The sequence below is a fragment of the Bufo bufo genome, chromosome 7 (assembly GCF_905171765.1).
Source record: "Bufo bufo chromosome 7, aBufBuf1.1, whole genome shotgun sequence".
NCBI classification, from domain to species: domain Eukaryota; kingdom Metazoa; phylum Chordata; class Amphibia; order Anura; family Bufonidae; genus Bufo; species Bufo bufo.
In genome coordinates, this window is record NC_053395.1 from 143,347,413 (window position 1) to 143,365,681 (window position 18,269).

Sequence of the window (18,269 nt, forward strand, 5' to 3'; positions counted from 1 at the left end):
ATGCTGGAGGATGTTGCAGACAGCAGAACATTCTCCACGGCGTCTAAAGACTCTGTCACGTCTGTCACATGTGCTCAGTGTGAACCTGCTTTCATCTGTGAATAGCACAGGGCGTCAGTGGCGAAATTGCCAATCTTGGTGTTCTCTGGCAAATGCCAAACGTCCTGCACGGTGTTGGGCTGTAAGCACAACCCCCACCTGTGGACGTCGGGCCCTCATATCACCCTCATGGAGTCTGTTTCTGACCATTTGACCAGACACATGCACATTTGTGGCCTGCTGGAGGTCATTTTGCAGGGCTCTGGCAGTGCTCCTCCTGTTCCTCCTTGCACAAAGGCGGAGGTAGCGGTCCTGCTGCTGGGTTGTTGCCCTCCTACGGCCTCCTCCGCGTCTCCTGATGTACTGGCCTGTCTCCTGGTAGCACCTCCATGCTCTGGGCACTACGCTGACAGACACAGCAAACCTTCTTGCCACAGCTCGCATTGATGTGCCATCCTGGATAAGCTGCACTACCTGAGCCACTTGTGTGGGTTGTAGACTCCGTCTCATGCTACCACTAGAGTGAAAGCACCACCAGTATTCAAAAGTGACCAAAACATCAGCCAGGAAGCATAGGAACTGAGAAGTGGTCTGTGGTCACCACCTGCAGAACCACTCCTTTATTGGGGGTGTCTTGCTAATTTCCTATAATTTCCACCTATTGTCTATCCCATTTGCACAACAGCATGTGAAATTGATTGTCACTCAGTGTTGCTTCCTAAGTGGACAGTTTGATTTCACAGAAGTGTGATTGACTTGGAGTTACATTGTGTTGTTTAAGTGTTCCCTTTATTTTTTTGAGCAGTGTATTTTTGGTGACATTATTTTTTAATTTTCCATGCCAATATGTATCGTTAAACAAAAACATAAAATCCTATACACAGAGGTGATATAATTACAGGCAGAATTAGAATGACAGTTAAGAAAGGATCCAACATTCAAAATAGGTGATTGTCAAATCTTATCTATTCTTTCCTTGTACAATGACCTCTGCACAGGTCACAGAGCATGCCTAGAAAACTCTCCTATAGTAGTCAATGAGGTCTCCTCCTGACAATTGTGTCTATGGACCATGGGGCTGCCATAAAGCAATTTTCTTAATGCTTTCTAAATGTTGCTAGAAAAGCTCAGGCAAGATGGCCGCCCCATCAAAAAATAAAACAGAGATTAGAAAAAAGGATGATGGCAGAAAAAAATTTGGGTGACACATTTCCTTTAATGTGAATAAGTGTCACGAGTTGGAGGTCCCAGGAGAGACCACCGCGTCGTCAAGCAATAAACTGAAATCAGGTACAGACACATAAGAGTTTATTGCACAAACAGAAACATGGAAAGCAACACAGATAAAACATGAGCTCTATGTACCGTCAGCACAGTGGGAGAAAACCCCCACTGCGCCACTGTCTAGTAATACTCCAGAGGGGCGTAACTAAGCAACTCCTGGTGTTCACTAGAGCCCTAGATGGTAGGGTTAGACTTTGCCGCAGGAAGTTGCCAGGGTCCACTCTGGAGCGTGAACTAGACAGTGACAGCAGGAGCGAATGGACAACAGGTACCAGAAGGTACCGACGGCACATAGGCAAACATAACAGACAGGTAAATACAAAACAGGGCAAATAATAATACAAGCAGGAGTTCACGCAAGGGAGCAGGAGTGGCAATGAGCAAAGAAGGACTTGCTCCACCAGTAGTAAACTGCATGGCCTTGTCATGCCACTCTGCTGCAAAGGCTTGCTGAACACAGACATATGAATAAACACAAAGTAACTAAAACATAACTGGCAGAGCAGAAAACAGAAAGACAGGAAAGAGGACATCAGAGAACATAATGAACAAGTAGGGAAACCCACAGAGCACAGACAGACAGACACGGATCCCATGGGTCAGCAGCATGGGAGAGAGAGTACAAACCAGGAGCAGGACAAGACAACACACACCAGGAGAGCTGAAACAGAACTGAGGAAACCTCAGCCTTATATACAGGTTCCATGGGTGCAGCAGAGAGACCACACCCATGGAGCAGACAGAGGATTAACTCCTAATAGGAACACAGGGGAGTTAACCCATAAAGAACCACATAAAATACAGAGGAACAGAACTTCAGCGAGGAGCGCCGAACAAGCAAGAACGGAAGGTCACAGCCAGAGATAGTGGCTGTGACAATAAGCTTTCTTTCTTGAACTACAGGGTAGCTACAGTCAGGTCCATAAATATTGGGACATTGACACAATTCTAACATTTTTGGCTATATGCACCACCACAATGGATTTGAAATGAAACAAACAAGATGTGCTTTAACTGCAGACTGTCAGCTTTAATTTGAGGGTATTTACATCCAAATCAGGTGAACAGTGTAGGAATTACAACAGTTTGCATATGTGCCTCCCACTTGTTAAGGGACCAAAAGTAATGGGACATAATACTAATCATAAATCAAACTTTCACTTTTTAATACTTGGCTGCAAATCCTTTGCAGTCAATTACAGTCTGAAGTCTTGAACACATAGACATCACCAAATGCTGGGTTTCATCCTTGGTGATGCTCCGCCAGGCCTCTACTGCAACTGTCTTCAGTTACTGCTTGTTCTTGGGACATTTTCCCTTCAGGTTTGTCTTCAGCAAGTGAAATGCATGCTCAATCAGATTCAGGTCAGGTGATTGACTTGGCCATTGCATAACATTCCACTTCTTTCCCTTAAAAAACTCTTTGGCTGCTTTTGCAGTATGCTATGGGTCATTGTCCATCTGCACTGTGAAGCGCCGTCCAATGAGTTCTGAAGCATTTGGCTGAATATGAGCAGTTAATATTGCCCGAAACACTTCAGAATTCATCCTGCTGCTTTTGTCAGCAGTCACATCATCAATAAATACAATAAATACAAGAGAACCAGTTCCATTGGCAGCCATACATGCCCACGCCATGACACTACCAACACCATGCTTCACTGATGAGGTGGTATGCTTAGAATCATGAGCAGTTCCTTTCCTTATCCATACTCTTCTCTTCCCATCACTCTGGTACAAGTTGACCTTGGTCTCATCTGTCCATAGGATATTGTTTCAGAACTGTGAAGGCTTTTTTAGATGTTGTTTGGCAAACTCCAATCTGGCCTTCCTGTTTTTGAGGCTCACCAATGGTTTACATCTTGTGTATTAATCTGTATTCACTCTGGTGAAGTCTTCTCTTGATTGTTGACTTTGACACACATACACCTACCTCCTGGAGAGTGTTCTTGATCTGGCCAACTGTTGTGAAGGGTGTTTTCTTCACCAGGGAAAGAATTTTTCGGTCATCCACCACAGTTGTTTTCCGTGGTCTCCCGGGTCTTTTGGTGTTGCTGAGCTCACCGGAGCATTCCTTCTTTTTAAGAATGTTCCAAACAGTTGTTTTGGCCACGCCCAATGTTTTTGCTATCTCTCTGATGGGTTTGTTTTATTTTTTCAGCCTAATGCTGGCTTGCTTCACTGATAGTGACAGCTCTTTGGATCTCATCTTGAGAGTTGACAGCAACAGATTCCAAATGCAAATAGCACACTTGAAATGAACTTTGGCCTTTTATCTGCTCATTGTAATTGGGATAATGAGGGAATAACACACACCTGGCCATGGAACAGCTGAGAAGCCAATTGTCCCATTACTTTTGGTCCCTTAAGAAGTGGGAGGCATATATGAAAACTGTTGTAATTCCTACACTGCCACCTGATTTGAATGTAAATACTCTCAAATTAAAGCTGACAGTCTGCAGTTAAAGCACATCTTGTTTGTTTCATTTCAAATCCATTGTGGTGGTGTATGTTCTGTCCCCACATGAAGGCGAATGAAGGTGTAACTGATAATGACTTTGTGACTGTCCTACCTTCGTATCCAAGCAGTGGAGCAGACCGGACCGGCAGATGCTCAGGTTAGATGGATCCAGACGTAGACATGAGGATGCAATCAAACGTGGGTTTATTTGATCCAGAGCAGTGACATACAGTGATGGAATACAGTAGATGCTGTCATGTGGATGTCTTTTCTGAGGCTAACTGCTGAGGCTACTGCTGAGGCAACTGCTGGTCAAAAACTGATGCCTTCACAAGCCGAGGTGTGTGTCTCCAGTCACAAAGGAATGCAGCACTGAAAAAGGCTACAGGAAGTGACCAGGCCCAAGGCTGCTAAAACCACGCCCAGAGATAAAACTTTATAGACAACGAACGAGGCGTGCAGCATACAAATTCCGGCCAGCAGATGGCAGCAGAGAACAATAGACTTAAACAACATAGGTAAAACAAGAAATAATACAGTGCAGAAATTCAATATGAAAGGAACAGCACACTCCCCGTCTGAAATTCACTTTGGGGATTTCACTATGACGAATGTCCATAAAATATAAACAACCTGTAAAAGAAAACATGTTAGAATGCAAACATAGATAGTCCTGTTTTCCAACTTGGAATGGAGAAGATCTGCAAAGCTAGATACAGTCCTGTTCACCCTGCAGGGACGTTCTCGATGGGCAATATTAAAATGAGTTCGTTGATTGGTCTTGAGAACGTTTTAAGCTCGCCTTTCCTGAAGATCTTCAACTCCACCTTCCGGACCTTGCCATCCTTGCTAGGGAAAACCTTTGAAATTAGTCCGATAGGCCAGTCAATCCTTTCGGTTTGTTGCTCTTTAACGGAGGGAAGTGGGGTATCCCAATCCTTGACTGTTTCAGAAAACTGTCTCAGTAGAGATTTACCTTGTATGGTAATGGGCGCTACAAATCCCAGCGGATCAAATAGGCTGTTTACCACTGATAGGACGCCTCGTTTTGTGAATGGCTTGTCTTCACAACTTATCTGAAAACCGAAGGAGTCAGCCGAGAGATCCCATCTGAGGTCCAAGCTCCTCTGCACAGGTGGACTGTCCAGTGCCAAGTTAATGTCCTTGAATCCTGGTGCATGATCGCCTGATTCGAAGGCCCTCATAACGGCCAGGCTGTTTGAAGCAATTTTGTGTAGTCTAAGTTTAGCTTGGTACAACATACCTTGACTCCTTTTGAGCAGATCGATAGCCGCTTCTTCAGTCGGTAGTGATTTGAGTCCATCGTCTACGTAGAAGTCCTTTTCTACAAAGTCTCTGGCGTCTTTACCGTGCTCGGATTCTCCCTCTAATGCAGTTCGCCGAAGGCCGTAAGTTGCCACGGCAGGTGAAGGGCTGTTTCCAAATACGTGTACCCTCATACGATATTCTGCCATCTCTGCGTTGGTATCGTTATTCTTGTACCACAGAAACCTGAGGAAATTCCGGTGGTCCTCTCTGACTACGAAACAGTGGAACATCTGTTCAATGTCAGCGGTGATGGCAACGAGCTCTTTTCTGAACCTCATCAGCACTCCAACTAGGTTATTCGTCAGATTAAGACCTGTTAGAAGGACATCATTAAGCGATACACCTTGATGTTTGGCACTTGAGTCGAAAACAACCCTAATTTGATTAGGTTTCCGTGGGTGATACACTCCAAATGAAGGCAAGTACCAGCACTCGTCGTTCTTCCCTAAGGATGGAGCTGGTTCTGCATGGTTGTTGCGGAATATTTTGTCGATAAAGGCAACGATGTGTTCTCTCATCTCAGGCTTACTGTTCATGGTACGCTGAAGAGAGTTAAATCTAGACAGAGCTTGTTCCCTATTGTTCGGGAGTCTCACCCTGGTAGCTCGGAAGGGCAGTGGAGAAACCCAGTGATTGGTTTTGTCTTTAAGGAACTCATTGTTCATTATCTTGATAAATTCTCTGTCCTCTACTGACAAAGCTACTTTATCATCGTCCTTGCTGGTATGAAAGACTAATCTTCCCAAGTTGTCGGCAAAGGGAGGAATGTCGTCAGGTGGTTGTATGAGGTCTGGAGGCTTCTCTTTCACCTCATAGTGATGAGGGCAAGGCTTAATGGAAGTTGTACGTCCATCTCCACGCACGTACGTTTTGAAAGAGCGGATTCTTGGTTGATCCAAACATACATTTCCTATGACCACCCATCCCAAGTCCAGTCTCTGGGTATATGGTGCATAGTCGGGACCATTACACTGTTGACGCACCTTGTGTACCCTTAGATTGTCTCTGCCTAGCAGGAGTAGAATCTCAGCGTTGTTGTCCATAGGTGGGATAACGTTGGCTAGGTGTCTTAGGTGTGGATGGTGAAATGCAGCTTCCGGGGTAGGAATCTCATCCCTATGGTTGGGTATTTGATCGCATTCGATCAGCGTCGGTAGAGGTATTTCTGTATTTCCACTGACGGAACAAGCGATGAATCCTTGTGCCCTCCTGCCGCTAGTCTCTATGCGACCCGAGCAGGTGTTTAAGATGTAGGGTTCTGACGGTCCCTTTATTCCAAAGGCTTCAAAGAATTTAGGTCCTGCTAGAGAACGGTTGCTTTGGTCGTCAATGATGGCATACATTTTTACTGCCTTTTCTGGCAGCCCCTCTGGGTAGACCTTGATTAGGCATATGCGGGCACAACATTTCTCACTCTGGCCCTCCCCACATACGTCCAAGCATGAGCAGGAAACAGCGGTGGCTGTGTTAGCGTGGTTCTGGGGCTCCCCGCCATGACTTTGAGCAGGACTGGTGGTGACAGCAGCAGGTGAATCCCTTGTGAGTGGAGTTGGGTGCATAGCTGAGGCATGTCTTTCACTATGACACTCCTCACACTTGATAATGGATTTACAGTCCTTAGCCATGTGCTCCAATGAAGCGCAGCACCTGAAGCATACCCCAAGCTCGGTGAGGACTTTCTTGCGCTCCTGTATTGTTTTGGATCTAAATCCTCTGCATTTGTTCAGTGAGTGTGGTTTTTTATGAATGGGACATTCACGATTGAAGGCCTTGTCTCCTGATGAGGTAGTGTACTGTCTACCAGTGGGTACTGCAGATGATGGTAGGTTAGTCTTTCTAACGTTCACGCTGCTCTTAAAGTCTCTGTGTTTATGTACAATACTTTCATACCTTGATGATGGTGTCACTGAAGCTGTAGTATTGAACTCCAGGAAGTCAAGGCTGGGGTCATTCCTCATCTGGGACTGTTCATCGATGAACCTACAGAAATGAATGAATGGAGGAAAAGTGACGTCATGCACTCTTTTGTACCTTGAGACTGATGCCGCCCACTTCTCTTGCAGGCTGTATGGTAACTTCACAACAATTGGGTTCACCCCATGGGCTGTATCCAGGTAGCACAGCCCGGACAGACGAGGGTCTCTTTTGGCAAGCTCCAGTTCCATGAGCAAATCACTTAAATCCTGAAGCTTATGGACATCTTTGAGACTGATCTTGGGGACGTTCTGCAGTCTCCTGAATAGTGCCTTCTCTATTGCTTCTGCACTGCCGAAGGTGCGTTCGAGTCTCTGCCAGGCTGCAGCGAGACCTGCTTCTGCTTGTCCCACATAGACAGTTCTAAGGCTCTTGATGCGATTTGTGGAGCCTGGGCCCAGCCATTTGATCAAGAGGTCGAGCTCTTGCTCTGCGGTTAGGTTGAGGTTGGCGATGGCAGCTTTGAAGGTTCCCTTCCAGGCTCTGTAGCTCTCCGCACGGTCATCAAATTTTGAGAGACTGGTGTTAATTAGCTCTCTGCTCACCATAAACCTGGCAAACTCAGACATATCTGATTTCTCACTGCTTGTTGCCATGACAACTTGTGATGCCCCTGGGGCGTATAGGCTGCGTGGCGTGAAAGGGTGAGATGCTTCCGGGTAGAATGATGTTGCTGCAGGGTTGAGCTGTGGTCTAGCCTCTGTAGATTCTGATGACTGCTGCTTGAGCTGTGGAGGTAGGCCAGGAAACACCTGGTAGCCATCTTGCTGTAATAACTGCCCTTGAGAGGGGGCGTCTGGGCAACTGTTATTGGATTGCTCGGGTGCTGTGGGTATCGCTGCCACTGCAGGTAGAGCTGATTTGGAGGTTTCAGTGTTGTTGGCTTGGACAGTACTGCACACTGGGGGTGGTGCAGATAACTGTTTCAGTACATAGTCGCTGGTGCGATCAGCTGGATCGTCTATCTCCTCTGGTGGTAAGCAGATTGAATCAAGGCCTTGGCTCAATGCTTGCTCAAGTAGTCTTACTTTTGCTAATGCGATTTCCTCTTCCCTCTCTGATTCAAGGATCTTTATTCGAGCCTCTGCTTCTGCCCTCTTGGCTTCTGCCTCCGCTTCAGCCCTCTTGGCCGCCGCCTCTGCTTCTGCCCTCTTGGCTTCTGCCTCCGCTTCAGCCCTCTTGGCCGCCGCCTCTGCTTCTGCCCTCTTGGCTTCTGCCTCCGCTTCAGCCCTCTTGGCCGCAGTCTGTGCTTCTGCCCTCGCAAGGATTTCTTTTTCGGTGAAGGAACGCCTCACTTTGGATTGCTCTGCATTTATGCGGGCCTCTAGTAATCGGTCGCTCAGGGTGGAGCTTCTAGAGCATGATGATCTATAGGACCGCGAGGAATGTTTGGTTGAATGCGATCTGTGTGATCTAGTTTCTTGCAAATGAGAGATGCGGAGTTCCACTTTATCTTTAGCATCCAGCACCATGGCGTCTCTTTGTCTGTCTATTGATTCTGCCATGCACAATTCTGACGGGGCTTCTTCAATATTAGAGTCTTTTAGAAAGGTTATATACCTTGTGGACATTCTCTTGTATCTTTCATGGGCTGCGTTCAGCCGCCCGACAGCAACTTGTAAGCTGGTGGCATCACCTGAGGAGGACTTAAGTCCTGATATGAGGGAGGAAACTCGTTCCCATAGCTCTTCCAGGTTGTCACATAGCTCATCTTTCCTGGTGTGATAGTTTTCTGTGATCTTTATAGTTGGTTTGAGAGAGCGCCTTGGTCGTGTGACTTGGTCTGCTGGAAGTATCAGGTTGCATTTGCTTTGTTTCATCACTGGGGAACTGTACGAGGTCCTTTTCGGCCATTTTGATTTAAGGTGCGCTGTCTCTTTAAGAAATCAAACTTTTGAATTGGGGGTTGAAAATTGCTGTGCGGCTCAGATGAGGCACCCCGATGAGTTTCCCAAGGTGTTTTAAGTGAATTGCGGGGTTTTGGTTTCAGGGAGGCCCCGCGTGCGTGAACAGTTCTTATATCATGCGAGCAAGGGTTAATATAGGATGTAGAAAGTGGATTGGCGAGTAGTGGAGGACTTCCAGGCGAGAGTATATCTACTGCGGACACGCCGTGCTTCCCCTTAGGCTTATGGGACGTGCACTGTTGCTGGGCAGATTTGCTGCGAGTGGGCCTGTTGCAGGGGAGGTTCCTGAGTGTGGCACTGGGCTCTGAGGGAACCTGTAGCCGGCATTGGACATTCAGACGGATATTGACTGGGGTATAAGGCTTTAAGGCAGTTTTTGACTGTTCTGTCCCCACATGAAGGCGAATGAAGGTGTAACTGATAATGACTTTGTGACTGTCCTACCTTCGTATCCAAGCAGTGGAGCAGACCGGACCGGCAGATGCTCAGGTTAGATGGATCCAGACGTAGACATGAGGATGCAATCAAACGTGGGTTTATTTGATCCAGAGCAGTGACATACAATGATGGAATACAGTAGATGCTGTCATGTGGATGTCTTTTCTGAGGCTAACTGCTGAGGCAACTGCTGGTCAAAAACTGATGCCTTCACAAGCCGAGGTGTGTGTCTCCAGTCACAAAGGAATGCAGCACTGAAAAAGGCTACAGGAAGTGACCAGGCCCAAGGCTGCTAAAACCACGCCCAGAGATAAAACTTTATAGACAACGAACGAGGCGTGCAGCATACAAATTCCGGCCAGCAGATGGCAGCAGAGAACAATAGACTTAAACAACATAGGTAAAACAAGAAATAATACAGTGCAGAAATTCAATATGAAAGGAACAGCACAGTGTATAGAGCCAAAAATGTTAGAATTGTGTCCATGTCCCAATATTTATGGACCTGACTGTAAATGTCTTTGCCAAAGAAATGTCTTTATAAAAATAAAATAAAATACTATGCTTTTCTGTGTGTGATGGAAGTCTATCTAAAAAGGTTCATAAATGGACTTTCTTTGCAGGACTCGTGACTGGAGGAGCAGTTGGTTTTTCTCAAGTTAAACAGCACTTCCAGGAGAATGTCTCTAAGTTACCACAAGAGATAACAGGTAGGAGTTCACGGCCATTTAAGTGAATGTAAAACCAGGCACAGACACAACCACCAATTACTTCTGGTCCAAAAGGAAGCTAATACAATTAGCTGAATATATTTGCTGTATCACTGGTAGATTCCCAAATCCATGTCACATTCAGCTTTTTTGAGAGAAAACTGATTTCCTTAAGCCTGTATTACATTGCCAGATTTTTCTGCAGATAATCGCTAATTCACATGCTCGTTAACGAACATCTGGCATGGTAATACTACCGCCAATTACACAACGACCGAGCAAACATTACTCAGTCTTCGGGCAATCCAAATCTCTTGACATGTTAAAAACTTATTGTTTCCAGGTGGCAGATCGTGGTGTCTAATAACAATCTACCGCCGGCAAACCATTATATAAGATAGATAAGATGCCTTTATTGTCACTGTACAATACAATGTAATACAATGTACAATACAATGAAATGTTGTTTGGAGCAATCCTAGATGCCATGGACAGAGGAACAAGAACTGACATTTAAACTAAAGCATTACACTAGAAAAAAAAAAACATTGCACTAGAAAGCATTACTATTCACAGTTCACAGCATATACTGTATATAGCAAGAGCAAAGTAGGAAGTGCTTATGAGTATATATACACACTGATCAGACACCACTGCAGACAAGAGATCATCATGGGTTCATGAATGCATGGGGACAAGCGATGACATAGTGATCGCTCCTCCCCATGCTGCGGAGGAGATCGCTGCAAGTAATAGCAGCAGTCTCCACGTCTCCACCGCTAGCAAATAGGCAATTGCTGTAAGGTGAACTGGCTTTGGTTCAAGTAAAAAATAAAAAAAATAACATTAACTGGAGAATCAAGAGATTACTTTCTTGGTGCCCTCTTATTCACCTTTTCAGCTGCAGGTCTGCCAATACCTGGCCTCCTCTACTACCATCGAAGATAGCCGCACTTCTTCTAAGACTAGCAGATGCACACTGTGCATTTGGTGGTCCAAGGCACTCCCTGCTGCCCTTATGTGAATAGTGCTGGCCAAACAAAGATATCATGGGCTACTGATGCATATCTGCAGCTGAGAAGATGAAAAGGAGATCACCATGTAAGTGTTCTGTTCATTCCCCACTTAAAGGAACTCTGTCATCAAAATATGACCTATTGTTTAAATCATATTTTTATGTTTAACATGTTTTTAAAGAATTTTGGTGATGTTATTTTTAATTTCCCATGTCAATATCTATAGTTAAATAAAAAACTGAGGTGATATCATTACAGGCAGGATTAGAATGACAGATAAGACAGGATCCACAATTCATAATAGGTGCTTGTCAAAGATTATCTATTCTTTCCTTCTACACAACATTGTACATGCCTAGAAAACTCTCTGATAGAAGTCAGTAGAGTCCCTTCCAGGCCATTGTGTCTATGGACGTGGGACCATTTCTTAATGCTTTGTAAATGCTGTTAATACCAGTTCAGGCAAGGTGGCATCCCTTATAATCATGTTCAAGAAATAGAATAAAAAAAATCTGCAATCAGAAAATAAAAAAGGATGTGTGTAGCTATCTGGTTTTAATTGGCAGAAAAAAAATGTGGTGACACATTTCTTTTAATGTGAAGTTGCTTTCTTTAAGTACAGGGTAGCTAAATCTCTGTGCCAAAGAAATGTCTTTATAAAGATAAAAATAAAATGCTCTGTTTATTGTGTGTGTGTAGTGTTGGTCATGGAGGTCCATCTAAAAAGGTACATAAATAGACTTTCTTTGCAGGACTCGTGATTGGAGCAGCAGTTAGTCTGTCTCAAGTTAAAGAGCTCTTACAGGAGAATGTCTCTAAGTTACCACAAGAGAAAACAAAGTTATTTCAAAGTTTACTACAGCATCTAAGCACATTGGCTGGAGAGCAGATCAGAAGCATGGCGGTATGTATAATGATAATGTTATTACAATGGATGTCATATATCTAGACTTCTACAAAACATTTGTATACTGTGCCACATAAAAGGTTATTATATAAAGTGAGAATGCTCGGACTGGGGGAAAATGTCTGTATGTGGGTAAGTAACTGGCTCAGTGATAGAAAACATAGGGTGGTTATTAACGGTGCACACTCAGATTGGGTCACTGTCACTAGTGGGGTACCTCAAGGGTCAGTATTGGGCCCTATTCTCTTCAATATATTTATTATTGATCTTGTGGGAGCTTTTCACAGTAAAATAACAATTTTTGCAGATGACACCAAACAGTGATGAACAAAAGGTTAACAATTAGAAATGAGCAAATCGAATCAATTCGATCCGAATTTCAGGATAAATTTGATTTGCCTAGAAGCCGAATTTCCTCGTGCTTTGTGTCAGCGTATAGATTTAATCAGAAATAGTATAAAAAACTAAAAAGTTCAAACTTACCTCCTTCATTTGCTCACAACACCAGCCGGCGTGATGACGTAAACTCGCGCCGCACAGGATTTCGGCCGAGATCTTGAAGCAAGATGGCGGCGGCCGACCCGTTACGAGCAAATGGAGGCGGGAAGTTTGATTAAAAAATAATTTATTGTTAATTTTACACTCAGATCCCGCTACTTACAAATAAATGCGCTTTGTGACGAAGTAATTAGTCACAAAGCGAATTTTTTTGTCAAATTCTACGAATCAGCCGAATTGAACTTTTAAGAAATTCGCTCATCTCTACTAACAATGTTTGGAACTTTTGAATTTCAGGCTCCATATCTCACCATCCACTACAGCTTTGAACGTGAAACTACCATCATTTATAGACCATCATCTTTGCTATCTCATACATAAATTGGATTTGCAACTATTTAGCATATAATTAGTTATGCAGATTATTGTCATTGTTACTGTTTTGCTCCTAAAATTCTAAATTTTTACTATTTTGTTAGTATTTTGTAAATCCACTTTTTGCTTTTGAGTCCTTTTGGGCATGTTCTCGATCAGATTCAAGCATGTCTCGACCAAAATCTGTTTCCAGGTCTCTTCTACACATTCCCAATGTTGGTGCATACTGGTCAACTCACTTGGGTACGAATACAGTTTTTTTTTCAACTCTACCCACAAGTGTTTGATTGATTTGAGGTCTGGGAACTGTGAAGGCTAATCCAGCACTTCTACTTCATTGTCATTCAACCATTTCTTCACCAATCTTGACGTATGCATCGGGTCGTTGTCCTGCTGGAACATGATGTTGTTCTTTTCATACCAATAGTACTCGAGTGTACAAAGTAACTCATCCTGTAGGACACTTACATATAGCTCAGCATTGAGACCACCATCAATTCTGGTCAAGTATCCAATGCCTTTGGCTGTGAAACAACACCATATCATCAGGCTTCCTCAACAGAACTTGACAGTTCCTTCAATTTCTCGATCCGTTAGCCTCCTTTTCCCTTGTTTCTTCCAAACTCATTTGCACTCATCAGAGCCCAGTATATTGACTTTTGTCTCATCGCTTCAAATCACCGGTTTCCAATCTTCTACTGTCCACTGTTTGTACTTTTTTGCACGGTCTAACAGACGCTTCTTATGATGATATTGAAGTCAAGGCTTCTTCACCTTTTTTCGGGACACCATTCCAGGCTTGTGCAATGCACGTTGCATGGTGCTTGCATGGACGTCTATGATCTCACTATTATGAAGCACACAAGCCACCTCCACTGCCGTGTTTGTTGCACCAAAACTTATAGACCTTGTGATGAGATGACTTGACTCAAATATTTTGCCTGGACTTCCACCTCTTGGCTTTGGAATGGATGCCTGGACTTCATTTTGTATTCTTCCAACTGTCATGCCGCTCACATGATGCAGTTTCTCAATTTTCTTGGTCAAGATACTGCTATTGATGATCTGGATGATATTTTTTCTCTTTCCTTGGGAAATCTTCATTGCTGCTCCTGGATTACCAAGTGAAAGTGACCTTTCACTTGGGAATCAACCTAATAACACACTATTAGGGAATGTTAGAACAAGTTGTAATTTGTAGTATTCAAGAAGAAAAAGATTCTTCCACCACCAGGAACAAAACAGTAACAATGCAGTTACATGACAAAAATCTGCATAACTAATCATATGCTAAATAGTTGCAAGTCCAATTTATGTATGAGATATCCAAGATGATTGTCTATAAAATGATGGTAGTCTCAAATTCGAAGCTGTCGTAGATGGTGAGATATGAGCCTAAAAGTCCAAAATTCTAAACATTGTTAACTTTTTGCTCATAAGTGTATGTAAAGTAATTAACATGGAAGAGGACAGTATACTGCTACAGATGGATCTGGATAGATTGGCTGATTGGGCAGAAAAGTGACAGATAAGGTTTAACACTGACAAATGTAAGGTTATGCCCATGGGAAGGAATAATGCAAGTAACTCGTACATACCAAATGTTAAAACACTGACACGTAAAAGGACTTAGGACAGCAAACTTAACTGTAGAAACCAGTGTCAGGCAATTGGTGCCAAGGCTAATAAGATAATGGGGTGCATCAAAAGATGCATAGATCCCCGTGATGAGAACATAGTCCTGCCACTTTACAAATCAGTAGTCAGACCACACATGGAGCATTGTGTACAATTCTGGGCCCCTGTGAACAAGGCAGACATAGCAGAGCTGGAGAAGGCTCAGGGTCAACTAAAGTAATAACTGGAATGGGTGGACTACAGTAGCCAGGAAGATTATCAAAATTATGGTTATTCAGTTTACAAAAAAGACGACTGAGGGGAAATCTAATAAACATGTATAAATACATCAGGGGTCAGTACAGAGATCTCTCCCATCATCTATTTATACCAAAGACTGTGACAAGGGGACACCCTCTGCGTCTGGAGGAAAGAAGGTTTCTACACAAACATAAAAGAGGATTCTCTACAGTAAAAGCAGCTAGACTATGGAACTCTCTGCCTGAGGAGGTAGTGATTTCACTAAAAGAGATCAAGAGGGGCCTGGATGTATTTCTGGAGGGTAATAATATTACAGGTTATAGTTACTAGAGATGGGTCGTTGCTCCAGGGAGTTATTCTGATTGCCTGATTGGAGTCGGGAAGGAGTTTTTTCTCCTTAAATGAGGAAAATTGACTTCTACCTCACAGGGGGTTTTGCCTTTCTCTGGACCAACTTGCAGGATAACAAGCTGAACTGGATGGACCAATGTATTTTTTCGGCCTACCAAACTATGTTACTATGTTACAATAACTATTATTATCATTCTTGGTAAGGAAGTAATGCATGTATACACTTAACAAAAAATAACACACCAAGATAGAAATGTTGGATTGCTGCAAAACTCGGCATGTACTTAATATTTATTTGAAATTCCATGTACATCTTAGGGTACTTTCACACTAGCGTTTTTCTTTTCCGGCGCTGAGTTCCGTCCTAGGGGCTCAAATCCGGAAAAGAACTGATCAGTTTTATCCCCATGCATTCTGAATGGAGAGTCAGTCCTTCAGGATGCATTAGGATGTCTTCAGTTCAGTCTTTTTGACTGATCAGGCTTTTCAGAAAAACGTAGCATGCAGTATTTTTACCTCCGGCCAAAAAGCCTGAACACTTTGACTGAACGCCGGATCAGGCCTTTTTCCTATTGACTTGCATTAACGCCGGATCTGGCACTGTGTGTTCAGTCAAAACGGATCCGGCTTTTGCATGTTAAACCCGAAAAATGTGAAAAAAAAGTTAAAGTCCATAAATGGCGGATCCGTTTTTTCCAATGCATTTTTTCATTGTGATCAAAATCCTGATCAGGATTCAAATGTAATCCGTTTTCACACGTTTTTCCGGATCCGGCGGGCAGTTCCGGTGTCGGAATTGAACGCCGGATTAAAACAACGCTAGTGTGAAAGTAGCCTAAGAGGGGGTATACATAATATAAAAACATAAGTACAATAGGAATGAACTTATTAGCAGACTGGTACAGAAAAAAAAATATACGTATAGCTTGCAACAGTATAGCTTGTAACCTGCAATATGTGGGATGTACATCAAATGCGATAAAAACACGAGTACGAAAACATATTTAAGATACACCACATCATATGACAAGAAATGTTTCTGCGGTGAGCTTACATTTTGCGGTAAAGCATCAGGGGAATACCTCCAGCTTAAGTGTCCAGGGGATTGAAAGGGTTACTCCACCAGTGAGAGGGGGAGATCATAGAAAAAAATTCTTGAATAGAGAAACTGTTTGGATGCATGAATTGGGCACCTGTGTCCCAAGGGGTCTAAATAAGAGATATTATTTGATTTTGCAATACTAATGACAGTTACCCCTAGTTATTGCCATTCTTTGTCAAGGAGAAAAAAAGTTATTTTATTGTATATGTTTTTTTCTGTAGGTGAAGGGTTAATGAGTGTGGTGATTGTCCAATCGCCTACTCCAGGTGAGCCTGCTTAGCCTCCAGTGTTTGATGGGAGTTAGGGGGGTTTATATGGAGTGGCATTTGTAGAGCACATTTGTCATGAGTAAGGACTGTAATTTGTGAGTCTGAAACGTGTAGACTGTGTACTACTGTCCTGTGTATGGAAAACGTTTTAAAAACGTATGGAAAAGTGGATTTTTAGAAGCTGGACCTTTCCGTCTTTTCTTCATATTACAAGTTAGCAGCTGATCCAGGCTGCGTCCGTGCGTCTGGGAGTCATTTTTTAGGTGAGCACTGCTATCTTTGTATGCTTATTGTTTTTATCGATACAAGGTGATTTTTGGTCATTATTTTCATTCACCATATGGGTTAAATACATCTATATTTTAAGCTTACGGGTGTTTTGGGATTTTATGCCTATGATGTTTATTTTTTGTTAGTTTTTAATATGTAGATCGGGAGTGATTTGAATTTTTATATATTTTATTAAACTTTTATACACATTAAGTTTCCTTAGAGGACTGCAACCATGGCATCTGAGTGATTAAATGTCCACATGTCTGCAGTGTGAAACAGCAGAATCCCAGCAGCTATGGTGCCTGCTCAGCTTCTGACCAAGCACCATGGGTTAAAAGGGCCTGAAAGTACTGCTTACTGGGGAGCAAAAGATCTAGTATAAAGATATACAGTATACAATATGTAGATAGATATTAGTGTTGGGCAAGCATGCCCTGCCGAACACTAATTTTACTCGAGCATCGCGATGCTTGACATATTGCGGTGTTCGGCCGAACACTGCGTGTGCTCTAGCGCGATGCTCAAGTCTCTTCCCCACACATTTGTTGGATGCTACGCAGCCAATACACGTGTGCGGAGGTACTGGCACTCACTGTAATGCCGTAGCCATGTTGGCTACTGGCATTACCGTGATTGGCTGGCTGGAACGCATCATTGGATGCTATATAGCATCCGATGACATGTGTTCGGCTCAGTCTTAGTCAGGGAGAGCTGTGCTAAAGAAGGGACAGATAGTGTAGGGAGTGAAATAGTAATATTTTAGTGAAAAAACTTGTTAGAGACCCAAAAGTCCTTTTAAGGACTATTGTTGTATCTGGCAGCAATATAATTATTAGCGCAACCTGCGCTAAATTGCATGGAATTGTTAGAGAGACCCAAAAGTCCTTTTAAGGACTATTGTTGTATCTGGCAGCAATATAATTAGCGCAACCTGCGCTAAATTGCGTGGAATTCTTAGAGAGACCCAAAAGTCCTTTTAAGGACTATTGTTGTATCTGGCAGCAATATAATTATTAGCGCAACCTGCGCTAAATTGCGTGGAATTGTTAGTGCCGCTTTTGATAGTGTCACAACCTCTGCTACATCTTTTATTTTACATTTGCGCAGCCTAAATATCTGACATTCAGAGCAATAGTTTGGCCGCTGGTGACAGCGATATTACCAGTGCTACGTCTCCTGTATAACGTTTGCGTATCCTAAATATCCGTGACAATAATTCAGTGTAATTTTTTATTAGCCGCTGGTGACAGCGACATTACTTGCGCTATACCTCCTGTATAGCGTTTGCGTATCCTAAATATCAGTGACATTCATTCAGTGTAATTTTTTATTAGCCGCTGGTGACAGCGACATTACTTGCACTATACATCCTGTATAACTTTTGCGCATCCTAAATATCATTGACATTAATTCAGTGTAATTTTTTATTAGCCGCTGGTGACAGCGACATTACTTGCT

General features: G+C 43.2%; 1 protein-coding gene across 1 annotated transcript in view; it reads left to right on the forward strand.

Annotated features, from left to right (window-relative positions):
• The window catches only part of LOC121007369 (aldehyde oxidase 1-like), a 226,651-nt gene that overhangs the window by 71,256 nt on the left and 137,126 nt on the right, over positions 1-18,269 (forward strand). The window contains exons 11-12 of the mRNA XM_040439251.1: positions 10,056-10,142; positions 11,911-12,062. Coding sequence (XP_040295185.1) covers positions 10,056-10,142; positions 11,911-12,062 — 239 coding nt within the window. The remainder of the gene's footprint in view (positions 1-10,055; positions 10,143-11,910; positions 12,063-18,269) is intronic.